At 37.3% G+C, this 19,241-nt stretch overlaps 1 protein-coding gene across 1 annotated transcript in view; it reads right to left on the minus strand.

The window, feature by feature from the left end:
• LOC109079918 (transcriptional regulator ATRX-like) overlaps nucleotides 1-18,857 on the minus strand; it is a 48,851-nt gene extending 29,994 nt beyond the window's left edge. The window contains exons 1-13 of the mRNA XM_042769806.1: nucleotides 18,674-18,857; nucleotides 17,732-17,826; nucleotides 17,559-17,608; nucleotides 15,968-16,017; nucleotides 15,319-15,431; nucleotides 15,120-15,236; nucleotides 12,134-12,243; nucleotides 11,988-12,055; nucleotides 7,960-9,806; nucleotides 6,303-6,369; nucleotides 5,822-5,967; nucleotides 3,586-3,750; nucleotides 3,369-3,495 (exon numbers count right to left, since the gene is read on the minus strand). Of these exons, the coding sequence (XP_042625740.1) occupies nucleotides 3,369-3,495; nucleotides 3,586-3,750; nucleotides 5,822-5,967; nucleotides 6,303-6,369; nucleotides 7,960-9,806; nucleotides 11,988-12,055; nucleotides 12,134-12,243; nucleotides 15,120-15,236; nucleotides 15,319-15,431; nucleotides 15,968-16,017; nucleotides 17,559-17,608; nucleotides 17,732-17,826; nucleotides 18,674-18,693 (2,975 nt within the window). The 5' untranslated portion in view covers nucleotides 18,694-18,857. The remainder of the gene's footprint in view (nucleotides 1-3,368; nucleotides 3,496-3,585; nucleotides 3,751-5,821; nucleotides 5,968-6,302; nucleotides 6,370-7,959; nucleotides 9,807-11,987; nucleotides 12,056-12,133; nucleotides 12,244-15,119; nucleotides 15,237-15,318; nucleotides 15,432-15,967; nucleotides 16,018-17,558; nucleotides 17,609-17,731; nucleotides 17,827-18,673) is intronic.
• Nucleotides 18,858-19,241: the final 384 nt, after the last annotated feature.

Here is a 19,241-nt window from a genome sequence, read left to right on the forward strand (position 1 = left end):
ACTGAAACTCTCTCGTTCGCAACAGTCCCAGTGGGATGACAGACACTGCCGAGACAATCAGCCCTAGAAGACATAAACCTAGTCTGAATGGGACTTTTTTCCCCCTCTCTGGTAAAGGGAAAGACCACAAGAAATTGACGATGCACTCCTCTGATAGAAACGCTTGATACAGGTCTGAATTCAGCCTGATACCCAGGTGAATTATTTAATAGTAGTGCAAAACAAGTAAAGAAAGTGCATTCTGTCAACTATTTTAGTGCATGCAATTCACAACATTGTGCAACTGGGGGAAAGAATTAAACTGGGATAAGTATTTTTTTTACAGGTTTTTAGCTAAGGACTCAAGTCTTTCTACTGTCTCTGGTTTTAGAGAAGCTCTGCGGCATAAAAATATGTTCCCACTGCCACTAAAAACCCTCTCAGATGGGGAGCTAGTTGCTTAAGCATATAGGTATTTTATATCTTATATATATATATATATATATATATATATATATATATATATATATATATATATATATATATATATATATATATATATATATATATATATATATATATATATGCTGTATATAAAAATTAATACCAAAGACTTATACACTCTCTCTGTCTATATTACAAAAACTGGTAAAACAAATGAAAAATATTATAACAGTGACACTTCTAATAGTAATTCCACATTGCCATAGCCTATGTTTCTCTATTCACACAACAGCGATTGAGTAAGTGCTGTGCTGACCACAATCGCAATCAATACAGTCGAGATCTCATGATGACAGAACCCAGCTGAATGATGCTTTCATTTAGATCACTAAACTCCAGCTTGTTTGTTTTTCAGATCATCTGTGATGGCGCTTCCGCAATGAAGAGTGAGTGTGTGCACATGGTTGCCAGATTGCTTAAAATAAGCAAAACACCAGGAAGAAAATTTATATATGAAACAGCGAAGCGCTGATTTAAACTCTTGATATCTGGCAACCGCACTCATGAAAGCTCGCGTAGTAGAGGCGTGTAGAGCAGTCTGCAGTACAATTTTACATTTTTGGACGTTCGATGCATTCTTTTTGGAAAGTATGCTTGAATTTGAAATATTTGATAATCACGATATTTTCAAATTTTACATTGTTGTCAAAATTAATGCAATATTATTGCTAATATTCTGTATATCGCCCAGCCCTAGTAGATGTAAATGTCCTTCAGATCTACTGATGTAAACCAGTCTCCAGGAGGAATAACACTGTATAATGTTTTTATTATGAGCATTTTGAACTTGTACTTTCTGTGGTGTTTGTTGAGGTTCCACAAATCTAGAATGGGATGGAGCCAACACTCCAAAAAGAGAACGTACTTCCTTTGAACATTTAGCTTGAATCACACCCTGACACTTCTTTTCTAGAGGGGGGAACAAGACTACTGAGCTGTGCAGAGTGGTGTAACAGAGATTCCGTGACTGCTGTAACCTTTCTTTTGATTTGAAAACAGACCACAGTTTAGGTATTTTTGTTTTGAAAACAGACCACAGTTTGGGTAGTGAGTGTATTTACATTATGAATGTGTTTTAAGCGTTTTTTATATTTTCAGAAATAATATAAAATAACAGAAATGCTAAATACTTCTTAGAAAAAATGTAGACAAAGTTTTAGAGTTTAAACATTAAAGGTGATATATCATGAAAATCTGACTTTTTCCGTGTTTAAGTGCTATAATCGGGTTATAATTTGGTAAGCCCTTCTCTGCAAACATATGAAAAAACAAGCGCTTCAGTTTTTGCTCCCCCCTGTGATGTAGAAAGGGGGTCTTATTAAAATATTACTGCCACTCAATATGCACTTTTCCAACCATGGTGCCACCTTTGTGCTTTTGCAAGTGAAAACAATGTACTAGTAACAATGTACGAGCAAAACGCTAACTGTTCTGGCTGTGCAGACGAGCACAGAACACTATTTAGGAGTCCCAGCCTCAAAGGAGACAAGAGAGCAGTGGATTTATTGATTTTATTTCTGTATATTACGCTGCTGCCACACAGATCTAATATAAACATGCAATTTCTTTCAGTCATAACCGACTGTGTTAGTGACTGATATCTTCATATCGCCCAGCCCTATTTCTAACATTAACTTGTGTGTACTTGAGAGTTAAAGTGCAATCAGACATGAAAGAGCACTGAGTTTAGTATGCATGTTTTTTGTGATATATTTTTTTTTTGAGGTTAGATTTATCTATATCAGAAGTTTAAACTGATATGGCTTTAAAATGCATGATTTCAGCACCACAGACATGATAACCAAAACCAAATAGATGTTTTGTTTTGGCAGAGTATCTGAGGCACAAGCTGTAAAGGCTCCACCCTATTCTGGAAAAGGGTGTGGGGAGCAGCAGCTCATTTGCATTTAAAGATACAGGCACGAAAACGGCGTGTTTCTGCTTGCACTCAAAATAGGCATTTTCTAAATGCCATAATAAATGATCCGTGGGGTATTTTGAGCTGAAACTTCACAGACACATTCTGGGCACACCTGAGACTTATATTACATATTGTAAAAAGGGGCATAATTGGTGCCCTTTAAATTCAGAAGACTGTGTCCACTCAAAAAGTCATGTTCATTCAAAATAAAACAATTCCAAGAGGGGTTCTTGCACCATTGGTGTTCAGGCCCTAATGACAAAGTATAACAGCAGAAGGCTATTATTAATGGTAAATATTTTGTAAAAACACAGAAAATAGCAGATTTCAGCCTGTCACCATCATACAAACAAGAAATATCAAACATACAGTAGTAGTTCTTTACAGGTTTTGGCATTCCACTGCACTGCTTTTCCATTGTTTTTTTTTGTGTGTGTGTGTGTGTGTGTAAACATGCACTTTATTGATGTGTTTGACTGTTGCAAACCTGTTTGACAGGATCTCACATATGAAACAGCATTCTAAACGCACGGTGCTCAAGTTCAACTCGTGTCAAAGTTCAACGTCTCATAGCCTTGCGTTTTTCCCATTCCACTGCCTGTCCCTCATACTTTTCAATCCAAAAACACATTCTGTGTGAATACATGCTTTGGATTTGCGATATGTTCTACATTACAGTCCTTCATAATGTGTGTTACACATGAGCAGTTAATCAGGCAAGCCATCATGCCGTCAGGTCATTGTTTTTCTCTTAACTGTTTTCACTGGTATTATTGGCAATGTGTCTAATTGTAACATTTGCTAATGTTTTTATTCAAACTGTGATTCAGCAATTATAAATAAATTAAATTGTGGCAAACATTACATTCAAATTAATCGATAAAAATCAAAGAAAAAAAAAAAAAGGAAAAAAATGCAAAGTCCCAAGTGTAATGTGCACTCTAGCATCATGGTGCACTCTTACCGTGTTTTGCGTTTACTGCTCTTTTCTTCATCCTCGTCTTCACTCACAGCCTCGCTGAGCGCTGACGCATCACTGGAGCCCGAGAGCGACTGCTCAAAGTCAGAGTCTGCCGAATCATCGCTGCCCACTACACAAACACACATCAATAAATCCAGTAAACACTTCAGCTCATTCACTGGACTCACATGTGCGGCTTTTGTTTAGACTTGACACCGACCTTTCCGCCTGCCTCTCTTTTTGGTTTCTTTCTTTTTTTTGACCGTGGTCTCGTCATCAGAGTCTCCCTCGCTTAGAGTCAACTTCTTCCTCAACAAACGGTGCTTGCGTCCACCTTTCTTCACGTCAACATCTGAGCCAGAGTCTGAAGTTTCATCCTCCTCCTCTGCAGGAAACATCAATGCATTATTCATGACAAAAACACTTCTGCATTAAACTGGATTAAATCTGAATTTAGGGCTGGGTGGTATATAAAGTTTGTACGATATATAATTATTATTTTTTTTTATAAACAATATGGAATGAGGCAATACCATTTATATCGATATAGAGTAGTTTGACACGAGCGCAACTGAAAAATAGTGGAGCTGTTGCAGGGAAAGTGCATAATCTAATTTGTCCTAAACATGAGACATGCCTATATTCATGGTTTTAAAATAACTGGTAAGATACAGTTAGCATGTATAGTTTAAAGTGGTTGCCCCGTCAGATACTCTGACATACATGTGCTGCTGACTAGGGTTGGGAACTCAGAACCAGTTCTGCTTTTTAAAAAGAACCGGAACCGTGAGCAATTTCTAAGTTTCGGTTCCGAAAGTGGTTCTGGTGCGACACGTGGCCAAGCGCTGTGAGCAGCCTTGGCGTTTCCCGTAAAGGATGTCACAAACCAAATAACAGAAAAGCCGCCCTGCCTCTTTAATTACTGAGCACATTGTTTCCAATGACACGCACTCCACAGAGTCTTTAACTGCCGAACACGTTTTCCACAACTGTACACGCACTCGCCCCTTTAATAACTGTGCACATCATTTTGTCTGACTGTACATGTACCAGCAGCGTGCAGCACCTGCCGCCACTAAATTACATTTGTCCCATAATGTCATTAATATACATACTGACTTCAGCTTGGACCACTAAAGTGTGAGGGTTAGATTATTTAGTGTACAGGTGGAAAAATGTGGAAAGCACTCATTGCAACACATCATCTCCTAACTGTATTATTATTTGTAAAATAGGGGCTTTATGGAGTGTGTGTCTACATGGTTATAAGTATAACAGTTTATATTTCATTAATTTAGGGAAATGAACAAGTGTCTCAGCCCTCAAGGGACTGTTTGGCCAACCTTATTCCTGCTTGAAAAGCAAAATGTTATTGATAGTGTAAAAAAAATCAACTTTGAAGCACATGCTGATTGATGGACTAGCATTACTCAACATTACATTCAATAAAGGTAAAATAGTAAAAAAAAAAAAACATAATAGTTCATTTAAATGGAACCAGAATCGGAACCAGAAAATTTCTAATACCCAAACCTACTTATGAAGATCTGTGTACTGTAATATATGTTGAATTTTGACATTGCCAACCTTTAAATTAAGTTGACAGTAAATAATAAACAGTATTGAGCATTGAGTAGTTGAGTATTGTGCATTTTTCCTTACCACTATTTTTTTAATAGTTGTTTAATGATTTTAAATGGAACCGAAACCGTTAGGCAGAACCGGAACCAGGAAATTTCTAACGATTCCCAACCCTACTGCTGACAGAGTGTGTTTAAGATGTGCTGTTTTCCTCTGTGCATAACTTACATTTCACAGGTTCATTCTCCATCTGTAAATGTTAGTAAGTCATGGAAATATTTCCATTTTGCTGTCAGGAGTAGATGAGCCTTCTGCACGCGATTCTCCGCTAAACTTCACAGACTTCAGCGAACCAGCACCACCGCGCTCATGCACGCCAAACACACGGCACGCAATAATTCTGACTAAAATATTTTTTGCTAATATATTTGTAGTTAGACAATAAATGTGTCATGCAGAATTTTAAACCTACAAGTAAGAGTATTTTTATGATGGCACTGTAAATGAGGTAATCAAAATAGCCTAATACAATTAGTTTGTGCTTTTCATTTTTAATTTAGTGAATTGCGTTGTGTTTAATGTCACAATATTATAATGTAATGTGATTTTAACCCTTTTCGCACATTACATGTAGCACAGTCTACATGTTTACATTCACTTTCTTTGGTTTTCATAGACTTTATTTATAGACATTGTTTTATTTGTTGGACGGGATTGGGTGTGAAAGGAGTAGAAGAAGAAGAAGAAAAATTTTTTTTTTTTTTTAAATATAAAAATAGAGATATATATTATATATTGTAGTTATTCAAAAAAAAAATAAAATGCAGAGATATGATCTGGCCATATCGTCCAGTCCTATCTGAACTAACTCTCACCACTTTCGTCTTGCTTCTTAGCACCATTTTTTCCTTTCTTTGGTGAATCCCCGTCCTCTTTGTCTGCGTTTTCATCATCAGATGAACTGTCAGCTCCAGATGAATAGTTGGCTTTGATCTGCGCCAGAAGCATCCTCTTGGCAATTCTTTCAGAAGAGACAGAAACGAAATTTGTCCAGAAGTCCAGAATAATACATCTTATTACTTAAACTTGTGATTTTCCCATTCTGAGACATTTTCATGAAGGTAACTTCTTTGATTATCACAATCAGAAACAAGACTGAGGCAGTGGGAAGCTCTGAGCCTGAGAGGATTTATGAGTTTTATGAGGTTCCACAGTTAGAGGATTCAATGGAGTTTAGGTTTAGATTTTTAAAATATTTTTCATTTATTAAATGTTTGCAAAACCCACAGACAGGGGACATCTTGTGATTAAACAGACATAAAAACAATTCACAGCATGTTACTTGTAAAATCATACCTATTCTCTGGATCATCGTCATCATCCACCACCTGGGAGGATTCAGCCTTCAATTCAATTTCATCACCCATAAACAAGAAGAAAAAAACAACACTTATAAACAGGGTTCGTACAGAAACTGCAAAATGAAATTACATGACTTAAGGAATTTTCTTGCACTACTTTTTTGGTTTTCAAGGATTAAAACCAGAGATCTCACTTATCAAACAATATTATCATCTTTCAAATTCTAGCCTAATAAACTAATAAAACAAAATGGAAAGTTGTGATTTTTTAGGCCAATATGGCAAGGAACTATACTCTTAATCCGACGTAATAATAAAGTAACTTTGCTGCTGTACCATGGGTGCAGCAGGCGCAATGATATGACGCAGCGCCTGAAAATAGTCCCCAGCTAGGTAACTAAAACAATTGCCAGACAGGAGGGTGTTGTTAAAGATCAGAGGCAATGCCCAGCCACGCTTAATGGGGATAGTGTTTAATTTAGAGGGCTCGAAAATAAGGCCCGGGGCCAGCATGAAAGACACTCGGGACAGTTGACAAATTTGTCACTGGCCCGATCGGGCCACTGCTACATCGTCACGAAAGTTTATCATTTACACACGTTTTTAAGCCTTGCTAATTTAGAAGTCCAAGCAATTTAAAGCATTCAAGCAAGACACGAAAGGCAACTCCATTCAGTACTCGCGCTGTGTTCTGTGTGTGCAGTGTGCAAGAACCCAGAATAGCTTCTTTGCGCACCTTCTTGCACTTGAACGGACAAATGCATACAAAGGTATGTCAAAATACCCTTCTTGGCAAGTACCTTTGCAGCTTTAACAATGATTCTTCTATATTTAATTTATACAGTGGAGCACAGATGCACCTGTTTCAGACTAATTCCGTTCCAGATTTGGAACTGCACTGCAAGCATTTTTCAAAATGTCATTTGTGTGGAAATATTACGAAGTGTGTAAATGACCTTTAACAAGAGACACTTAAGACTCTCGCAAAGAAGAGAAAATACCACAGCAGGCAGAGCAAGATCACAGTTCATGATGTGCAACATATTGGAAGAAAATCCTGAATATTGAATTGGGGGTTTATAGGAGTACATGGCATTTTCTTTTAATCTTGTCTCTGCACATTATGAAGTAGTGTTGTGTTAATGTAGCACTGCTAACAGCGGTACCCGAGGAAGCACTGTACCGCTGCTGTCCCATGAGCGCCACCTGCTGTCAGAGAGTGAATCTGCGTCTCATTCAGCCTTGCATAGATTCAGTTGTGCTATTGCTTGTAATTTGTTCATCTGTTCTCATGTACGCACTGTTCACTAGTCTTTAATAATGCTGAGGCTATATGTGTTAGGCTTGTAGCTTCTGCTGTGGTATTAAAATTAGAATTGAGAATTGTAATTGGTATCTAAAATTTTGGCATCATATAAGCTTATAAGAATAAAAGATAACATGGGTCAAAAACAATGATAACAGCAACTGTTTTATTTTTTTAGAGGCAGGGCTAGTGAATATATTTGCAGGGCAAGAAAAAATTGAGCTGAGCCCTGATTTATTACTTCTTTTCTACCTTTTCTTTTCCCTAATTTGAAATCAATGATCAATATGCAGCTAATACTCTCTGCCAAACAATGTAGATTAATTGAACCATTTTGTCAACTGACCTGATGACTGATGAAAACCATCAATACTAGCCATCACAGACTCAAGTATTGGTTTAATCTTCTGCTGATCGCTGTCTTCGTCTGAGTTAGCGGCCGGCTCCTCCTCCTCTTCATCACTGGAGGAAAACTCTTCCTTGGTTTTAGGCTTTTCTCTCTGTGACCTTCGTTTCCTCTCGAATGAACTTTTAGTACCTTTCTTGCCCTCTTTACCGGATTCACTCTCTTCCTTTTTGACCCTTTTGGGTGTTTTCTTCCCACTGCCGAGCTTGGACAGGTTCTTGATCTGTTTCTCAAGGTCAGAGTTGTGGTTCGAGGAGTCCGATTCTCTGCCCTTCTTTTTTTTGGTGCTCCTTTTCTTCGCTGTTGATGACTTTTCTGAATCTGAGGAGACCATATCGAGTTTACGCTTTGGCTTCGATTTTGTTTTCTCGGCAGAGCGGGAAGCTAACGTCTTCTTGGTACCTTTGCCAGAAGCGCTTTCAGGTTCACTCTCATCAGAGCTGGCCTTCAAGGCAGCCGCCTGCAGGACCTCAGGGACTTCATCCGAGTCTGAATCACACGGCTCCTTCACTGCGGCGCTGCGCTCTTCTTTAGCCGTTGACCTCGGTTTGCGTTTGCTCTTCACCTCCGGTGACTTGCGCAGCGGTGTGGTCTTCATCCTGGGGGAGCGTCGGCTATCTTGACCCTTCTCTGGCAACGTGTCACAATTCATGTCTTCTGAAGACGACTGTTCTTTGCTCTTATCTCGTTTTATGGTGATTTTAAGAGGTACAGGTGTTAGTTTGACAACAAGTTTTCTACCCAGTTTTGTAAGGCTCATATTGGAGTCCACAACCTGAGCCTTGGACGCTGAATCAGTTGAGTTTTCATCGACACGCTCTTTTTTCTTTACTGCAAGACTCTCGACCATCTCAAAGAGCTCCTCTGGGACAGACGGTGGAACAGACACGATGTCTTTATCAAGAGACGCTTCACCTGCTGGCACTGAGCTTTCCTCAAAGTCAGGGTTCTCTGCCATTTCTTGCTCTTTAGCTTCACTTTCTTCAGACTGGTCCTGCGGTTCTTCTGGAGAGGGTGGAAGGCTCTCCTTCATTTCAACATCAGCTGAGTTACTGTCCTGCTGGTTTTCAGTCTCTTCTACCACAGGCTTCTGGTCCTTGGTGGTGCAATCCAATCCATCTTCTCTGACAGGAGCAGGGTCAGCGTGGTGCGAGTTAACAACCGGATGATCTGTTTGTGCTGGTCTTTGCTCCTCTCCGTTTTGAAACTTGAGGCCTTTCGATTCAAATTCTTTATCAAGCGATTCCTCCAGAGCCACGTGGGCCTTTTTCAGATCAGCCAAAACTGATTTGAAGGCCTTTAAGTGTCTATTACTTACCGCGCTTACTTCGCTGCCTTTTGACGTTTGCTGGAGGAACTGTACGAAAGTACGATTCAAACCGTTTGTGGTCTCAATGAGTTTTTTGGTCTTCTTGACGAGCTCTTTCGGAACCGTCAACGTCTTACAGGAAAAGGATAACGATCCCGCTCCGTCTGAGTTGTAATCCTGTCCATTCACGGCAGTTTTTTCTCGCTTGCTATGCTTGTGTTTACGATCTTCACGCTTTGTTTTGTCACCGTCTCCCCTGGGCTTTCTGTACGACGACTCCAGATTGAGCAAAACTTTCTCGCAGGTTTTAACAAAGTCCTGCAGCGGCTCAGGACGGCACACATAGCAGTGCCATTTGCTTTCTTCATTCATGATTTCAGACAGCTCTTTTCGTCCAAGGTTCCTCAAAATGCATTTTTTGCAGAAGGCATTGCTGCAGTAGTCACAGCAAATCAGATTACCACCCTCCGCACACCACCTGAAGGAGAAACAACATCAGCCCGTCATTTGGGTATAAACGGAATTATGTTTGTCTAAGGACTACCAGGAATTTAAAGTGTTCAAATTACTTTTTCATCAAATCCAGGGACGGAAAAATATTTGCAATACTAGGGAAAAAATGTTCATTGACAACTGTGTGATTATTAGTGTAACTTATGCATGCATGCATGCTTAGGTGACCAAATGATTGTTCACTTTGTATTTGTTTGGTTTTTGTTTTGTTTTTAACCCTCTGGAGTCTAAGGGTATTTTTGGGGCCTTGAGAAGTTTTGTCATGCCCTGACATTTGTGCTTTTTTCAGTTTCTTATAAATATCTAAATGGTTAAAGTCTAATCTCACTGTAATCAGCACAAACTGGGCTATAATAATAATAATAATATGTGAGCAGCATGTATGTACATGATTGTATTTTTGAGAAAAAAAAATGTTATGCGTGGTTAGTGAAAAACTAAAAATGTTAAATCACTTGAATAAGGCAATAAAACACATACAGAAAATTGGTTCCCGGGACTTTTGAGAACTGGAGCTTGTAGCCTAGATTTTTTTTTTTTTAAATGATGTGAAAATCATCTTGTTTACTCACTTACAGAAAACAATATATTGATTTAAATTTTCTAAGACACTTTTTGTTGTTAAACGTCATATGCGAGTAGGCGTCAACTATCATGAATTCACACCTGAGAAGACAAAGGCCTGCATAATGAGCTGCATAATGAGCCATTCAGTCAGCTGTGTCACTGAGAGGGATGAGTTACAAGAAAGAATGTGAGGACAAAATAAATCTATATAATTTTATGTTTGTAATTTATTTAGAATATATTTAATTATCCCACAACATAATTTAATATTCACTTGTGAGTGCAGTTAAACAGTTTATTAGGAACAATCAAAGGTGACTTTCAAACTGAATTTTTTGCATCATTACTCCAGTCACACAATCCTTCAGAAATCCTTTTAACAATCTTATTTTCTACAAAAAAATCATTTATTGTTATTATTATCATTATTATTATTATTATTATTATTATTATTAATGTAGAAAAGAGCTGAGAATATTTTTTTTAGGTTTTTTAGGGGGGATAAATTGAAAGAACAGCATTGTTTGTTACATTTGTTACAGTTACATTTATTGGTACATTTATATTATTTACATCAAGCTTTTGAATGGTATAGTAGTGTATATTGTTATTGAAACTTCATGATAATTCACTTGATTATACATTTAGTCAGGAATTATAGTTTGGAAAAAGTCTTTGGAAAAAGTCTAACTAGTAAAATGTTTACACGTTATGTGAAAACTAGTACAAGTATATAAATAAATAAAAAGAGACTTACTCATGTTTATGATCTCTGCTGAATAAAGTGCTTCATTCTTTTTTTCTGAGGAAATCCAAATCTCAAAGTCCTCACCCACATAACATCTTTTTGGGGTGAATTATGTCTTATTCCTCTCATCGCAAAGCAAACAGTAAAATAAAAAAAACTTGAAGAACAATCTCGCTGCGTTGTCTTCTGTTGTGTGGGCGTATTCAAGCCGCGCGCTTCAGTGAAACATTATAATTTGAATAGCGCGCTCGGCGCGGGGGGGCGTGGTCGCATTAGAAGATAATGAAGGGAGACGTTAAAAACGGACATCGTGTTGTTTTCATATGGATTTACTTTATCACAGAATATTTGTTTTCGGCAGCACTTGTTTAGTTTTAAAAGTAGACATGTCAGGCTTTCTATAGCTATCTCTCTCATGTCTCTTCGTTGAGTATTCACTGAGTTACAGTTCATTTTAATGACGTGTTTGTAACTGAAGATCAGCGCAGACAAAGGCTGCAGACAGCACTCCTTGTTTGTTATCTTTATTTTATAAGTGCACAAAGTTTTGTTGTTATTATGTCTGTATACAAAAAAAAAGTAGACCCTTTACAGATTCGATTGATGTATTGCTCTTATCTGTACGATCAAAACTGAAAGTGTAATTTAAGTTCTTTTCAGGGTTATCAGGAGAAAATACCCCCTAACGCGTATACACATTAATCGACTCCAGAGGGTTAATAGCCACATATTTTTATCGTTTTTTTAAACCAGCTCGGGGTGCATCGTTACATCCCTAGTTGGTATCGTCGCAGATGTAGTGTTATAAATAAATAAATGTTCTGCACCAACCTGCATTGCTCATCCATTCCTTCTTCATCCTTGCTGATATCGTCACTCATATAATATTTGAAACATGACTGTAAGAAAAAGGCATGCATGTTAATGACAGAGATACAAGCACGTGATTGGCTGTAACATGTCAGTCTGGTTTCTACCTTGCAGATAAGAACATGCAGTGCGGGATGCTGAAAGATGGCATCCTTCTGAAAATGATTGACTTGCTGTCCACACGCTGTGCAATTAAAAATCTCCTGGAGCTGCTCGTCTGTGAGAGATTAAAATATAAATGAAGATAATAAAAAACAATCATACTGCAATGCTAAGACTTCACGAGCACTCGACTGATTATTAAAAAAAAAAATAAAAAAAAATTATAGTTAGTGATGTAATCCATTACATTGCACATTTCAGGTAATATAATCAGACTAATTTTAATCTAACTGGTTTAACACAATGATTTAAATAGTATAATCTCAATATTGACAGAAAAAAAAACTAAAAGAAAGGAAATATATTCCATATTTTTTTTGAAATGAATTGAGTTAATTATTTATTTTGCGTTGAGTGAGATAGTATATTAGATGTTGATTTGTTTGTTTGTTTGAACAACAAAAACCAATGCTATGTTATTTCACCACATCATATCAATAATTTGCTCTATTATAATTCTATTATATTACATTGACTATTTGTCTTTTACCATATGTTTTATACAGATTGTTACTAGATGTATTAAGTTTATTATTTGTAATGTTAATGAATAATTATTTTTTATGCTTATTGCTTTCATTATGATTATCTATTTTGTTTTTTAATTTATTTACTTTACATTTTATTGGATTTCTATTATATTACAATGAATGCTACACTTTTTACAATTGATTTACTATATGTGTTACAATAATAATAAGAACATGCATATTGTTATCAATCTAGTGTCGGAAATGTTTTATACAACAACAACAACAAAAAAAAAAAAAAAAAAAAACTCTAAAACTTCAGTTGCACAAATGAAAAATTCCATTAATGCCTAATACTTGTTATTTCTACCCAAGAATTACCCTAAATGAGCAAGTCGGCTTCTGAAAAAAAAAAGAAAAAAAAAAAAAAGAAAAAAAAAGAAAAGAAAAAAAAAAAATTGCTGAAAAGTTGCTCGATGTGGTGCCAGGAACACATTTTTAGCAAAAAAATAATTGTTTGCAAATGTATTTTTTAGGAAAATCTGACCACACCCACAAGTCACGCCCCCAGCACTTATTATTAAAAATATATATTTTAGCACATTAAAAGATATATCTTATATTGTAAAAATACATACTGTCCTGTAAAAAATAAAAAGCAGCATTTAATAATCATGACAACAATATAATAATATATTATAATAAAGTAGTTTAATATATTATAGTGAAGTTTGGAAACATTAAAATTATTAATGATTTTGAAATAATCTTTTGCTCATCAAGGCTGAATTTATTTGATCAAAATAAAGTAAAAAAAAACAAAAAAAAAAAAAAACAGAAATATTGTGAAATGTTATTACAAATACAAAAAAAGTTGTAAATTTTAATATATTGTAATGTGTAATGTTATTCCTGTGATGCAAAGGAGATCGGTGTCACGTGATCTTTTAGAAATCATTACAATTTATTTGCCTCTCAAGAAACATTTCTGATTATCATCGATGTTGAAAACAATTTAGCTGCTCCATATTTTGTGTGGAAATGATGAGGCACTTAATTTTTCACGATTTTATTGATAAATATAAAGTTAAATGAACAGCATTTATTTCCATTTCCATTAATTAAATTTGTTAATGCATTTATTAAATAGAAATAATTTTAAATGTCTTCACTCACTTTGTCACTTTCATGCAAGATGAATACAATTATTAATTTCGCTCTTTTTTTAAAAATCTTATACAAATATTTGAGAGGTATCGTTTCCACAAAAAACGTAACATTGATAATAATGAGAAATGTTTCTTGAGCAGCAAATCAGCATATTAGAATGATTTCTGAAGATCATGTGACACTGAAACTTCTCTTTATAAACAACAGATTTATAAACTTTTCTAATGACGAATGTTGCGTTCCTGCAAATGAAACCAACTCAAACCAAGCGCAGCACTAACAGTGAATCACAACTAAAAACAGTACAGTAACAGCAGACACACTACAGTCTATTATATAATTACAGCACAACTGTTGTTAATTTTATGACAGCACTACCAATCTCAAATTCTCAAAGCCATTCATAAAAAGTCACGGGTCGAGTAACATGTTTCAGCGCTGATTCTACTCACGTTTTGAATCATCTGAACGCTTTAACTGTCCTGCAGATGCACCATTCCGACCGTGATGTTTCTTTTCACAGTTTATTAGGTAATAGCTAAAGGCCATTTGCACGATTTCAATCATCATGCAGTATAACTGGACCCTTCCAAGATTATGTAGGAAATCGGAAGACCCTCAATCACCTAAATATACATCTAATTTATTAACTAGAGATACACATGGAGGTCATATGTGACCCTGGACCACAAAACCAGTCATAAGGGTCAATTTTTATTTTTTGAGATTTATATTTATTCTTAATGTTGATTAAGTTTTTCATTGATGTATGGTTTGTTAGGAGGACAATATTTGGTCGAGATTCAACTATTTGAAAATCTGGAATCTGAGGGAGCAAAAAAATCTAAATATTGAGAAAAATCGCATTTAAAGTTGTTCAAATGAATTCTTAGAAATGCATATTACTAATCAAAAATTAAGTTTTGATATATTTACGGTAGGAAATTTACAAAATATATTCATGGAACATGATCTTTACATGATTTTTGGCATAAAATAAAAATCAATAATTTTGACCCATACAATGTATTTTTGGCTATTGCTACAAATATACCCAAGAGACGTAAGACTGCTTTTGTGCTGCAGCTTCAGTTCAGTATATATGTATATGTTTTGCAATTGTATTCAGCATTTTGTTTATATGTAAAAATGTAAATAAATAAATAAAAAAAAAAAAAAAAACGGTATTTGACCTAATGTTGATTATTTGAGATAACCAAACACATAACTAGACTAGTTCAATATCTTTTAATGAGGCATGGGATTATTAACAGTACAGGGGGTAACTCACCGGGACGTTTCCGAGCGCCGTCCTCTTTGCCTTTACTTCCTCTGCTACGAAACTCCGGACCGCGGAACTCATCTTTAGCCTCGCTAGCGACCGGTTCTGGCTTCACCACCACTGTGCCTGCGAATCGTGAAGCCAGGAGATTCAGTCGCCTCTTAACATCGCGCTTCATCACTTTAAAACACCCTCACAGAGGACTGACCTTGTGGCAGCTTGCTGACATCCAGACTGCTCTGCATGCTGTCTTCTGTGCCGTGCTCACCTGCCCTTTCAGATTCATCTACGGCCGTGTGCTTGGTCACAAATGAAGGTTTTCTGTCATTGACAATAGAGGGGACATCGCATTACATTCCACAACAATCCAAAACTACAGCATCACTGAAATATCTCAATAGTTTCAGAAGAGTAATGCACACACCACTACAAGCAACCGCAGCAGCTGACAGAGAGAAATACAACACCAGCATGTCTAACAGTACACATCAGTGCAGTGAAGACATGACTCATGCTGTGCTGCGTTCTCATTCAGGAAGTCAGAATTTCCAACTTCCTTTCTAGAAAAAAAGTTCAATAGCAAAAGCACTGGAAATCCAAAAACCTGTAAGATTAAGACGACGCCTAAGGACTGGAGATGCACACACAATACAATCACGAAACATTCATAAAGCAATTGAATGCATAATGCAGAATTTTGAAACTTTATATGTCATCTTCCAATCACTGGCCGACAGAATATTGTGAGCTCATAATTCTGTAATGTCAAATAGGGAGTAAAACACATCTGATTTTGTACGGAGCGCAGCATAAGACAAAACACAAGGTTATCCACTATTAACTTCAGCCCAACTCACCTCTTGGAGCGTGAAGATGAGGGTTTGGTCATTTCTGAGGAGCAACCAGGCTGAAAAAAAATGAAAAAACACATTTTATTTCAGTGATAAGATATCCATATCTCACCAGCTCCACCCTCAACATTAGTCTTATAGTAGTTTTGCATAAAAGAGCCTAAATCGAGCACATTGTCCATCATTTAGCAACAACTACAAAAAAAAAACTGGTCCACCTGAATATTTTAACCCAAATATAGAAGTGATAATTATCGGTGTGATAAGCTTTGAGGTTATGGAATAAAAAGGATGTGCTGGGTATCAATGTAATCTCCTTGTCTTTTATAAACTTCCTGAAGAAGCTTTTGAAGCACCAGTCCAACAAACTGAAGATCAAAGCATGACCATGAGTCACGTAATTCATGCTTTATTCATGCACTAAATCATTCTTGTCCTACGACAGAGAACGAAGGCAGAAGCGGCTATTTATTTTCCCAGTGAAGCGTGTTGCTAAAGCTTTATCGTCATCCTTTAACAAATCTGCCTCAATCTTAATCGTGCTGCTCTTTATGTGCATAAAACTGGACCTGATCTAGGATTTGAGTGAGGCTTTGCAAAAACTGTACAAGTACAGTCAGTCACTTACATGTCATTAAAAAGAAAAAAAACTAAATATTGCTCTAGTCCATCTCAAACTGAACTCTGAAGTGCACATTCAAGTACAGAGGTACAGAAAAATGCCCTGCTGCTGTAGCCGGACAGGACACAGTGTTAACTGTAGAATTAACCCTTTAACTGTCAGTTTCGAGGTTCGGGGGCCGGCAGGATTGTGGTGGGGGGCGTGAATGTACAACCCCCCCCCCCCCCCCCCCCACACTATCCAAACTTAAATTGTTGTATGTTTATAAACACTTTGGAATATAGACCTAATGTCTCTTTTTAAAGAAGAAAATTAGCAGATTTTGGCAAAAGTGGATTTTTTTCAAAAAATTAAAATATCAAAAAGTTATAGAAGCTTAAATGTACTGTAAATAAAATGTGCTATATTAATTTAATTATATTTTATTTATTATAAATATTTTACATAACAGGTTTTACTTTAAAATTGGTATAAAATTAAAGCCTTGTGTCTAAATAAGTTATGTTCCGAATTTGAAGTTGATATAAAAAAAAAACTGAGGTTCCTGTGAGATTTTATTTAGGGCGTCATACCACAAACAGCCACCGGGAGCCATCAAAACTCCTTTGAATTTTGTTTAAAGAATTTTTTTCCCTAGATTTCTCTGTCAATTTTACTTCAATACTCAAAATAACCACACCAAATATGGAATCCTGAGACTCAGAGCTTTCCAATGATATGTTTGTTCCCAAGATTATAAAAAGTTTTGATTCTAAAAGACCGTAATGCATTTTGTAATATGACACTTGACTCCGCCCACTAAGGGGGAGGAGACCGCCATAAGATTTTAAAGTACCATTTCCATGGTAACGCAATGCTGATTACTAAAAGATTTTATAGAGAAAAAGGACAACAACAAAAAAGAGCCCCAAGTGTCCCACAGGTGGGACGGTGACAGTGAAGGGGTTAAACAGCAAAACCAGACTCTAGACAAACCTCATTCATTCTCTCATCAGGGCTGTTTGAGTCACTAGCAGACATTTTACCTGCAATATGAGAAAAGCACACACGTTTACAATTAAGAAAACACTGTATATGTGTCTGAAATACACAGAGACAACTATTTATCCTTATTTATGATGTTTCTGGCTGACAGTAGGGATCCTCACCATTGGAAATGTGTGGAGAATCAATGCTTTCTTCGTCTGGAGAATGACCCAAGAACTCATGAAGTATAGTCACCAAAGTATTCAGCTTACTGGACCTGAAAGAAACACAACACACGGTTTAAATAAAGACGAGAGACATCCACAACAAAACCGACCACCGATAACACTAACGATACTACTGTAACCGAACTCAATCTGGAAATTCAGTGTAAGAAGCTTTCAACACGTTTATTTTATTAATACATAAAAAGTTACATGAGAGTGGAGGCTGAATCTGAAGGTGAACGGCGAGTTAAAGCGAAAGCCGTTATTAGTGTGAGGAGAGTTTGAGGTACTTTCTTTCTCGCGCCGAGGAGGCTGTTGATTGACAGGCGGCGTCATCACTGAGCCCGCCTCCTGTTAGCGCGCGACGCACGCAGCAGCCGGTAACAAGACGGAAGACACGCACTGATAACAGCTAATATAAACAAACCGCTCGGCTCGTGCCTTCCGCTGAAAGCAAGGAAACGCCACCAAACGAGGCACACCAATAAGACTAAAGCAGGGAACCAAGCAGGTCGCTCTACAGTTTAAGTTAGTGCTCGTGACGTCTGGCTACTTGTTTGACACAGATTGTTATCCACTGACTTCCCTTCAGCGCTCAGGCTGATGTTAGAGGAAAACACCCGAGAGACACAAATTCGACATGATTCTAGGCTCAAACGCCCATTTTGATGAAGTGCTAAACATTTGGTGGAGAAAGGCCTAGTTCTCGCAGTGCATCTTCAGCTGCTGGAGACGCGCGATGGGGTCCACGACGCAAACATGGCACTTCATTTGGATATCGATTCCCATAAAATATGTTCGTGACGCCCCCTAACTATTCGCAGCACTAAAGCATAGAAGTGAAGTGCACAGATGCATGCATGCATTAAGTTACCCGGCTACATCCCTTACACCCACCTCAAGATCTCCGTGCTCATCTCACGCGCGGAGCTTTGAAACGTCACCGGTTTGGCACCGCGAGGAAATGTGTTTTTTCATTCGATCCGGTCAAGTTTTGTTAATGCGGGTAATGAAAGTAAGTACTGGTTTATACCGATCAGGGCAGACAAAGCGAGAGCGCCATCTTGCCGGATGGCCGGAGACGCGCGGTTAAGTTCAAGTGCGCGCGCACGCGCGCGCTCTGAATGCACTTAACACGAAAGCACGCACACGTGCACTGCGCGCAGTTCACGCCACCGTCTGCGTCCTCACTGAATGCATTTTAAAAAAACACAGAAATATCGTAAATAATGCGCAGGAGAATGCATGCATTTAATGCAAAGAAAGTGCAGCGTAGAAGGAGAAATTAGGGCATGAGTTTTACCAGGAATTCCGGACCCATGCTTGTTGTACCGGCGCGTGCCACTGTAAATGTGAAAAATCACGACATGCATTATGCATTATAATGTTATGTCCCCAATGTGCCTAGCATCCATGCCTTTGCATTCTGCTATCCAAACATCTCCGCTCCTCGGACACACTCGTG

This window comes from Cyprinus carpio, chromosome A14 (genome assembly GCF_018340385.1).
Source record: "Cyprinus carpio isolate SPL01 chromosome A14, ASM1834038v1, whole genome shotgun sequence".
Taxonomy (NCBI): Eukaryota; Metazoa; Chordata; class Actinopteri; order Cypriniformes; family Cyprinidae; genus Cyprinus; species Cyprinus carpio.